At 41.9% G+C, this 10,620-nt stretch overlaps 1 protein-coding gene across 2 annotated transcripts in view; it reads left to right on the top strand.

The window, feature by feature from the left end:
• The window catches only part of FBLN5 (fibulin 5), a 50,091-nt gene that overhangs the window by 5,999 nt on the left and 33,472 nt on the right, over positions 1–10,620 (top strand). For both annotated transcript variants that reach the window (XM_010003717.1, XM_010003718.1), the window contains one exon: positions 315–557. In XM_010003717.1, coding sequence (XP_010002019.1) covers positions 315–557 — 243 coding nt within the window. The remainder of the gene's footprint in view (positions 1–314; positions 558–10,620) is intronic.

The raw sequence follows: 10,620 nt of genomic DNA, 5'->3' as shown, positions 1-10,620 counted from the left end.
ATGTGCTGTAGCCATGTGTAAATCAGTGTTTAAACTGAACATTCATAGAATAACAAAGCAGGCTTTCCCCTCTCCCTCTACCTTCTGCTAGTGAAGCAGAAGAAATAGCTCACAGGTTATGTTGAATTTATGGGATGTTTCTTGTTTAAATATGCTCTAACTTCAGAGTGAGGCTCCACAAAGAAGGATTAGCTTTTCCTCTCAAAGAGAGTAGGATTTTTTTTAGTGGAGTCCTGAGAAAAGCATGCGAACTATGTTTTGATAGGTCCCACTAAGAAACAATCATTCACTTAACTTTTCCAATATCCTTCCAGATATTGATGAATGTCGGACTATTCCTGAGGCCTGCAGAGGAGATATGGTGTGTGTCAACCAGAACGGTGGCTATTTGTGCGTACCCCGAACAAACCCAGTGTATCGCTCACCGTATCTGAATCCTTATTCCAATATTTATCCACCGCCCCCAGCACCAGGCCCCATTCCTAACTACCCTACTGCTACAAGGCCTCTGATCTGTCGGTTTGGTTACCAGTTAGATGAGAACAATCAGTGTGCTGGTGAGTAGTAGCGGTTTTTATTCCGTGTTTTTATTTATATTAAAGCTTGTCTGACGTTGGAGAAAGAATTGTCCTACAATTGTGCTTTAATGATTGTATCACTTAAGCCCAGTCTTTTTCAGCTACTTTTTTTAAAGGGTATGAGCTCTACATTTCACAGTCATTACTCACTGCAAGCTATGATATGATTTATTCCTATTATTTAATCAGGAAACTCACCTTAATGAGAGCAGTAATGTTTTTTATGAGATAAAGAACCATCTGATGGAAGGTGATTTCTCACTGCATGGAAGGCATCCCTATTATGATTATGATTCTGTCCTGGAGAGAGAAAGTACATGGCCCTCTGTTTGAAGCATTAGATGGGAACTGAGATCACCTTGATTCAGTTCTTAGCAGTATGTGACCTTGTTCAGATTTCTGGACTTCAGTCTTCCTCCTTTAAATGGTATAAATAAGAGTTGTTTCCTCCCGTGCTTTGCGTTCCTCACTCAGACTGTGAGCCCTATGGAGCTCCTACATTGCTTATCTGGAGGGTGGTACACAACTGTCAGCACTTCCACTGCTGTCATGGCTATTGACTTCAGCTGAGACTGGAACTCCCTTGATTGAGGCCCTGTGCAAACACATGGGGAAAAAATCGGTGCCCCAGCAGAGCATTCACATTGTTTAACACCTTGATATTCCCCCATCTCCAATACAAAACCCAAATAACCCTATGAAAAAATTATTATCTTGGTAGTTTTTCTACTTTTGCATCTTTTGCTAGATTTTTGTTCCACTTACTTAATTTTATACTCTGCTTAACTTGGATATAAGCTGCTCCTGTGTTACTCAAATTTAAGGGAGGTTTAGATTATATCCCTTTGGGTTGCTTGCTTCTGGTAATGTCAAATTGTGAAGGAATGGAGAAAAAAATTCTGAACTAAAGCAAGAAAATTCTACTGGACAAAATATTTCATTTGATGTCAAAGCTGGAATCAAGAGGTCAGAATCAAACTCATCATTGGCAGCTGCTAAGGGTAGATGGAGATGTAGCCCACAGGTCTATCACAAAGTTAATCTATAACCACTATTTATTTCTGTGTCACAGTTGTCCAAATGGTAAATTAAATTTTGTGTCCTTTATTATTATACTAGCTAATTGTCTGAAGTTTTTATTTATTTATTTATTTTTTGATGTGTGATAGAACTGGTCTTTGACAAGAAAAAAATCTCAAACTATAGAGGATAGAAACTTTCAATAGTGTGTTTTGCTTCTCTGTAGACTAAGGAGCTGCATTTGTCTCAGAACATTTCTTTTATGAATGCTGCTGCAGAACAACACGAACTAAAACTGACTTGTCTTTTGAGCTGATTCTGCCCTATTGTCTGAAATTTCTGGCAGGACTTGGTTTCAGATGATGCACTTCATTTGCTTTCCTAGTGAGGAGACCATGATGCTTCAAGAGAGCTGTGAGGCTCTAGATTTAAATTCAGCTGCTTTGAGATGCATTTTTTTGTATTTAAATTGTTGCTGTCATTATGTTCCAAGGTGGGAAAAACATATTTTCTAACCAGTGCTAGCAGTAAGACCTACTGGAAAATTAAAAACAAAACAACACCCTGTTTTTCTTAATGAGGAATTTTGAAATACTGGAATAACTGCCAAGTTTGCTGTAAAAATAAGCAGGTATATTATGCAGCGATTTGAAAATTGCAACTAGTACTTCTGGTATTAGCAAATTGATCAGCCTTTGTGATTTTATCTACTTTTTATGGGCTTCCAGGAGTGTTTTCATTTTGCTAACTCTGATGTAGGTGAGTCAGGAAATGGGGCAGTTAGTTTAAAAATAGGCTGCAGTCAAAGGAGAAATTAAATCCCTGTGTTTGACCCTCTCTGGCCTGCTGCACACAAACTATACTAGTTAAAACAGGTGGATTCTGGAAACTTTTACAGTGGACCTTTCAGCCTGCCAGAGGGCTTATATGTTCCTATTCGCACTGGCAGAAATGTGAGAACTAATGCTTTCTTCAGTCAGGGCTGTTCTCTTCTGTCCTTCTAACTTTCAAATATGGGAATTTAATTGTGAGGGAATGTTTGGTGAATAGAGACATTAATGAGAAGAGATGGGAGAGGACTGATGGCCATTTGAGTATCACAGTCAGCTGGAAGCATTTTTTGAAAGTCTACCTCAGGTTTGAATTTGGGCAGATGATGGATCATATTTGTGTTACTGGAAGAAAAACAAAACTTGAAAAAAAAGAAGACCTATCGGAGCAAAAGGGTCTCTGCTGGGGTTAGATGTCATTTTTCATTTAGGGAAATCCTGTGGAGATATTTCCTGTCTTGATGCAGTATTTTTTTTTTGTACCCATGTGGAACACAGGAGCACCAAGGGAAGTGGTATGAGTATGTCTCACTGTAGTGGTGGTAGGAAAGACAGACCTTCTGTCTCCAGGACTTCTGGTGCAAGGGGTGCAGGGGTAACAGGGGAGATGTGCAGCCTTGTGCTTAAAGACCTCAGAGACGAGGCACCAGAGAACCTTGATAGGGCCCTCAGAAAACATCAGAATTTCAGTTGGTTCATTCAAGAAAGTCTGAATTGCATGAGTCATGGCTCTGTCTTATTACAAGGTAATTATAAGCATTGCATCAAGTTAACAGTATTTCAGTTGCTCTGTGCTTCCTTGCTTGTCATCATTCACAATACTCTTTAGATATGAAGTCCTTCAAGGGTTAATTCTGCAGTGGAATGGTTGAAAAGAGTAACCTGGAAGCTATTTTTCCCAGTAGCTGAGCCACTATCTAACAGTTGGTTTTGTTGATGTTCTGGCACTGCTGTCCAGCACCTTCTTAATAGTCACAGGTATTTCCATTAGAGATTATGTGACTTTTTGCTATCAACTTCAGGGGGACCAGAGATATTCTAATGCCAATGTTTCTGAGAAATCTCCAGTTTTTAACAGTGTACACGTTTTTGTCTGATCAGCTATGGGGTTACAGGTCTGGGCCGCATTTTCTATAGTTAGGCCAACAGAAATCTTTACTTTCTCTTTGAATTCCAGTCAAAACAGCTTATTAAACACAGGAGATTCCCTATGAGATTTGCAGGCTCAGCTTTGAGCACCGAGCTCGTTCAAGAGACTTCCAAAGTGAAACAGGATAAAAAAAATTATCTGAAAAGTGCACAAGACTTAACAAGCCTTTTTTTTTTAACACCCCTCCCTCCCCCATTGGTTAGAGCTGACAGAAACATAGGAAGGCTATGAGAGGGTTGCTCTGTCCCAGCCTGGCATTTGACCTGCCTGCCAAGGCCCCACGTTCTGTGGCTCTCAGAGGAATGTGCACCTCAGGTGGTTCAAGTAACATTCCCTCTCACAGGGGCTGATACATTCCAACACAGGAAAATAAATAAATAAATAAATTATTCTTCACTCTTTCAAGCTTTTTGGTCTTGTCCTTTCTGACCTGAATGGTCACAGACAGGGATAGGTGTCCACCCTCCTTCTCCATGCTGTTCATGACTAAATCTCCAGATCTTGTTCTTTGTGAAAACAAAACCTTTCCTAGCATAAGTCCCTCTCAAAGACACCTGCTGGTGACCACTTTGCCCACTCCAGTGTCCTCTGCATGGTTCTGTAGCCATTTGTGGCAACAGGCAGATAAATATTTTAGTTATACTTACTTTTTAAATCTTATGTGGCTTTGAGTCCTGATACAGTTTTTTTTACCCCTGGAGTTGCTGAATACTTTATATCTTGTATGTATAAATGTACTGTGTTTTCCACAGCACGGAGTCTGTGTAAACTCATTCCAAAGCAGGTTGGGAATGATTTATAACCACAATTACTGCTGGAATAAAAGACCACATACAGGAAAAGGCAAAGAACATTTTGCACAAGGGCTCTGCTTGAACTGTTTGTCTTCTAATGCTACTTCTCTATAAATACAGAATAGTTAGTCATAATAATGACTTTTTGTTCAAGGAACTTGGTCTAGTAACTGTTGGCAAGATCAAACTGGAGCAAGGGCCCATGTTCTTGCATTATACATTTGTAAGCTGAGAGCTCTTTCCAATTTCCCTTTGCTCCACCTTGCTGTTTCCTGATTTACAATGATCTTTAAAACATGTCTCAAACACTGATCCTTCTGGGCATTGTGGAAGGAACTCTAATATTAGCCTTCTCTGCACATGCACAATGTAAGGAGATGCTGGGGGTGGGGAGGCATGTAAGAGGGTTTAATGGAGAGATCAGAGAAAGCAGAGTGCCAAGGCAGAGAAGCAGATGCTAGGAAAGATACAAGCATAAGGCAGGATGGGTATGGCCTAGAGACAGAAAGAAAGGAGGAGGCCAGAGGTGTTAATAAATGTGTGACTCTGGCTGGACACCAGGTGCCCACCAAAGCCACTTATCACTGCTCTCCTCATGCTGGCCAGGGGAGAGAAAAATACAGTGAAGGGTTCATGTGTCGAGATCAGAGCAGGGAGAAAGCACTCAGCAATTACTGTCACTGGCATAGCAAACTCAGTGTGGGGAAATTAGGCTAATTTATTACCAATCAGATTGGAGTAGGGTAATGAGAAATAAAACTAAATCTGGACACCTTAACCCCACCCATCCCTTCTTCCTGGGCTCAACTTCCTTCCCGAATTCTCTGTCTCCTCCCCCCAGTGGCACAGGGGATGGCAAATGGGGGTTGTGGCAAGTTCATCACATGCTCTCTCTGCTACTCTTTCCTCCTCAGGGGGAGAACTCCTCACATTCTTCCCCTGCTCCAGTGTGGGGTCCCTCCCGTGGGAGACAGTCCTCCACAAACTTCTCCAACATGAGTCCTACCCACAGGCCGCAGTTCTGCACAAACTGCTCTCAGCATAGGTCTTTTCCACAGGGTGCAGTCCTTCAGGAACAGGCTGCTGCACTGTGGATCCCCCACAGGGTCATAAGTCCTGCCAGAAAATCTGCTCCAGGGTGGGCTTCTCTCTCCACAGGGCTACAGCTCCTGCCTGGAGCCTGCTCCATTGTGAGCTTCCCACAGGGTCACAGACTCTTTCAGACATCCACCTGCTCCTGGGTGGGGTTCTCGATGGGCTTCTGGTGGATATGGCTCCACCATTAACCTCCATGGGCTGAGAGGGGACAGCCTGCCTCACCATGGTCTTTAGCACAGGCTCAGAGGAATCTCTGCTCTGGCACCTGGAGCATCTTCTCCTTCACTGACCTTGGTGCCTGAAGGGCTGTTTCTCTCCCATATTCTCACTTCTCTCTCCACCCACGGTTGTGCAGTTTCTTCCCACTTCTTAAGTATGTTCTCTGAGGTGCTGCCACCATCGGCCTTGATCAGCGACTGGTCCCTCTTGGAGCCAGCTGGCTTTGGCTCTGTCGGACATGGGGGAAGCTTCCAGCAGCTTTTCACAGAAGTCACCCCTGTAGCCCCCACTACCAAAACCTTGTAACACAAATCCAGTACAATTAAAAAAAAAATAAATATATATATATATATAAAAGAGCATGACCTTTATTTAAAACAAACAAACAAAATAAGCTAAAAAGAAAAAGCACAAAACCAAAGCAAAATGGAAAGATGCTCTTTCCAAGCACTAGCAAGGATTGTTCTACAAGGCCTCATCTGTGCAGCAGTCATCACTTCACTTTTCTTTTTTTCTCAAAGGCTGCCAGGACCTCCTAAATTCCCTACCTACCACTCATACATTCGCGGAGTGAAACTCTTTCCTTCAAAACATTACCTTTGCACAGATGGGTTTTAGATCATTGTAATTTATATTGCAAACATACCTAAACCCCACATCCAAGCCTGCAGTCGTACTGACCTGCCCTGTGTGCAACCTCATTCTGAACTGCCTATGCCTAGACAAGTTTTCAAGGAAAATAAAGGAACCAGATGTGGTGTCTGGGAAGAGGGGAAGGTAATGAAGATAAGAGGAACTGAGAGGAGGTGCCCAGGTCTTGTGTCAGGTCAATGCCTGTGTTGGGAATAGAGCCCACAATTCCTTATCCAATGGCTTTAATAATCATACAGTGAAGTTCAAAGTGAGACATGTGACACTTTACTTCCCTAGTGCACTAAACTGGTTGGAAATCACTGATCACTTTTGTCTGTGCTTCGGCATAGATCAGAGGAGAGGGGAAATCCCAGAACTTCATCAGTATCTCCCATTTACTTCAGGAATACTTGTGCTACAAAAGCTTACAGTGGTTATTTGGTTCTGTCGTTTTTCAGTCACCATGTACTTGTGTTGTGCACATTTCATGTTTTAGCACAATTCAAGATGGTTGACCCTTGTTTGTATAATGTGATGAGACTAGATAAGCCAGGTAAAATAAAGAAGTGGAAAATGGGGGGGGGGGAAGGGAAGGGATCGAGAGCATTGTTGTCGGACCTAAGTCAAACTGTGACAATAACCAAGAATATTTCTTGAACTCCATAGTCTTTCAGGCTACTGTTTCATAATTCCATTGAAGATTTATCATTGCCTGATGATTGGTCATTGCCTGACCTTTTTGACAAGTTGATTTTTTGTTTTTATGAAATGTAGTGTAATCACTCGTAGAACTGCACATATTTAAGTCACATGGGTCTATCTTTCCAAGTATCTACAATTTATGGTAAGAAATTGATATATTTATCTATAATCAAAGAAAGTCACAATTATCAGAGCACTACAGAATAATTCTGATTATTTTCTTTTTTTGGCTTTCCTAGTGAATTTGGAAGGTTTTATTTCTCTTCCAGGTTCTATTACATCACATTTGATTATAGCTACTTGAATTTGTATCAGTTAACGATTTGTCTCACTAAATAAAGCACTAATGTGTACCAAATGAATTATAAGATTTTTTTTGTTATTATTCCAATACTTGTGGTATGACCGAAGCAGTTTAACTGGACAGGTTAAAAACAAGGTTTCAGAAGAAGAAAAAAAGTACAATTAAAAAAAAAATAAATATATATATATATAAAAAAGAGCATGACCTTTATTTAAAACAAACAAACAAAATAAGCTAAAAAGAAAAAGCACAAAACCAAAGCAAAATGGAAAGATGCTCTTTCCAAGCACTAGCAAGGATTGTTCTACAAGGCCTCATCTGTGCAGCAGTCATCACTTCACTTTTCTTTTTTTCTCAAAGGCTGCCAGGACCTCCTAAATTCCCTACCTACCACTCATACATTCGCGGAGTGAAACTCTTTCCTTCAAAACATTACCTTTGCACAGATGGGTTTTAGATCATTGTAATTTATATTGCAAACATACCTAAACCCCACATCCAAGCCTGCAGTCGTACTGACCTGCCCTGTGTGCAACCTCATTCTGAACTGCCTATGCCTAGACAAGTTTTCAAGGAAAATAAAGGAACCAGATGTGGTGTCTGGGAAGAGGGGAAGGTAATGAAGATAAGAGGAACTGAGAGGAGGTGCCCAGGTCTTGTGTCAGGTCAATGCCTGTGTTGGGAATAGAGCCCACAATTCCTTATCCAATGGCTTTAATAATCATACAGTGAAGTTCAAAGTGAGACATGTGACACTTTACTTCCCTAGTGCACTAAACTGGTTGGAAATCACTGATCACTTTTGTCTGTGCTTCGGCATAGATCAGAGGAGAGGGGAAATCCCAGAACTTCATCAGTATCTCCCATTTACTTCAGGAATACTTGTGCTACAAAAGCTTACAGTGGTTATTTGGTTCTGTCGTTTTTCAGTCACCATGTACTTGTGTTGTGCACATTTCATGTTTTAGCACAATTCAAGATGGTTGACCCTTGTTTGTATAATGTGATGAGACTAGATAAGCCAGGTAAAATAAAGAAGTGGAAAATAAAACCACGTTGTACAGCTCCAGGCAAACAGGTCTGGGCCCCTCAGTTCAAGAAGGACAGGGAACTGCTTGAAAGAGTCCAGTGCAGAGCCAGAAAGATGATTACGGAAGTGGAACATCTCCCTTATGAGGAAAGGCTGAGGGAGCTGGGTCTCTTTAGCTTGGAGAAAAGGAGACTGAGGGGCGACCTCATCAGTGTTTTCAAATATGTAAGGGGTGAGTGTCAGGAGGATGGAGCCAGGCTTTTTTCAGTGATGTCCAATTATAGGACAAGTGGCAATGGGTGCAAGCTGGAGCATAGGAGGTTTCACGTAAACATCAGAAAAAACTTCTTTACTGTGAGAGTGACAGAGCCCTGGAACAGGCTGCCCAGAGAGGTTGTGGAGTCTCCTCCACTGGAGACGTTCAAACACGTTCCTGTGTGATGTGCGCTGGATGACCCTGCTCTGGCAGGGGGGTTGGACTGGATGATCTTTTGAGGCCCCTTCCAATGCCTAAGACTCTGAGTGATTCTATGTGATAACTATAATTCCTCCAGCCTCAGTGCTTCTGATACAATGGCCTAATCTATTAATAACCCCAACAATCCTAATAAAGGTAATAATGAGCTGACTGTAAAATATTAATGGGTAAAAAGATACATCTGGAAACACACAGAGCTACTTCCTCCCTCAGGAAACCAATGCACCAGCACAGAGGACAGGATGATTCAGCTAGTCCCTACAGTAGGGTCATTCCTACAGAAATCAGGCCACCAATAAACATGTCCTCCCCCAGCAGAATTTACCAATAAGAATGAGGGTGGAAATGCTACTTATCACTGAAGTTTATCCATTTGTTTTGGAGGGGTTGGCTTGACAGAAGAGGTGGCTGTATGTGTCTGTAGCAGAGTAAACTGAACCTTCTGTGGCTTGAATTGTTCCTTCTTTCATTCCTTGCTAAGTGCAGTGTGGGAGGAGTACAGTCTGATGGCACAGTCAAGTTCTTCATTGATTTGTGAAACTTCTACTACTCATGAAGAAATGAGTAAAATTGAACCAAGAAATATAACATGCAAGCCAAGAAAGCTGACATGCTATTAAGAAAACTGGGATCTCTGTGTACTGGAATGAAAAATAGCAGGCTCCTGGGTATGACAATGTGTAACAGTAAGTGCAAGTCCATTATTCTGCATGTCAGTGCCTTTCACCCATCACTGACTGACAGTATTAATGTGCAGTGATTTGAGAAGGGAAGGTAAAATAAACAGAACTGCAATATAGCCACAACTGAACTTGCCTGAACTACAGTCATCCTGGGTAGATGGCTGCATAAGTCAACTGGAGAAAAAAAACATCTCTTAGACCTATGATTATGGTCCCCATTGAGTTTGGCGAATATTTTAGGATCTTGCAGCCGAAGTTCTTGCAGTGAATTTATTAGGATTAAGTTAATCTGTCTTGAGTCTAAGCCACTGACCATAGGTGACTCATGGTCAGGGATTTTGGTATGATATTGTCCTCCTGCAAGACTCCTGATATAATTATAAGGATTTCTTAGGTATTGAGGGGAAGAATAGACAGCTGGTCAGAAGATCATAGAATCACAGAATGGTGTGGGTTGGAAGCGACCTTAAAGATCATCTAGTTCTGACCCCGCATGTGGGCAGGAACACTTCCCACCAGACCAGGTGGTTCAAAGCCCCATCCAACCTGGCCTTGAACACTTCCAGGGATGGGGCATCTGCAACCTCCCTGGGCAACTCGTGCCAGTGTCTCACCAACCTTACACACATAAGATTACCTTATGATTCAAAACTGTGGCAGCCAGGAGTGTTTGAATTTGCTTCCAACTGTAGCTTGAACAAACCTAATTCTGTGAAAGTGTCATCACTTGCTTATTGGGGGTGATTACAGTTTTCTGGGTTCTTCTATACTGAGGTTGGGAGCCAGGAGGGAAGCACAGTGGCATACAAAGGGGGACAGCTGGATGAGAATGTGTCACATTACAAAACATAGCTGCTTTGTAAACAGAGAAAGGACACAAGCATAGAAGGGAGAGTGTCCTGTCTTGTTAGATGTGCAAGGACCAGTTCAGACACAGGAAGACTGAAATCTCTGTAGACAGTGAACTCTTTAGCTCATGGTGTCTTTCCATTTTCCCTCTTCTTTGGAGTTGTGTGATACTTTGGTATACAAGGTGGCAAGAACCCAGTAATCTCATCTCCCTTGTGCTGTGGAGACCGCAGAGGAAATTGGTATGCAAGG

The sequence above is a fragment of the Chaetura pelagica genome, unplaced genomic scaffold (assembly GCF_000747805.2).
Source record: "Chaetura pelagica isolate M959 unplaced genomic scaffold, ChaPel_1.0 scaffold48, whole genome shotgun sequence".
NCBI classification, from domain to species: Eukaryota; Metazoa; Chordata; class Aves; order Apodiformes; family Apodidae; genus Chaetura; species Chaetura pelagica.
This window is presented reverse-complemented; position numbering and strand designations above follow the sequence as displayed.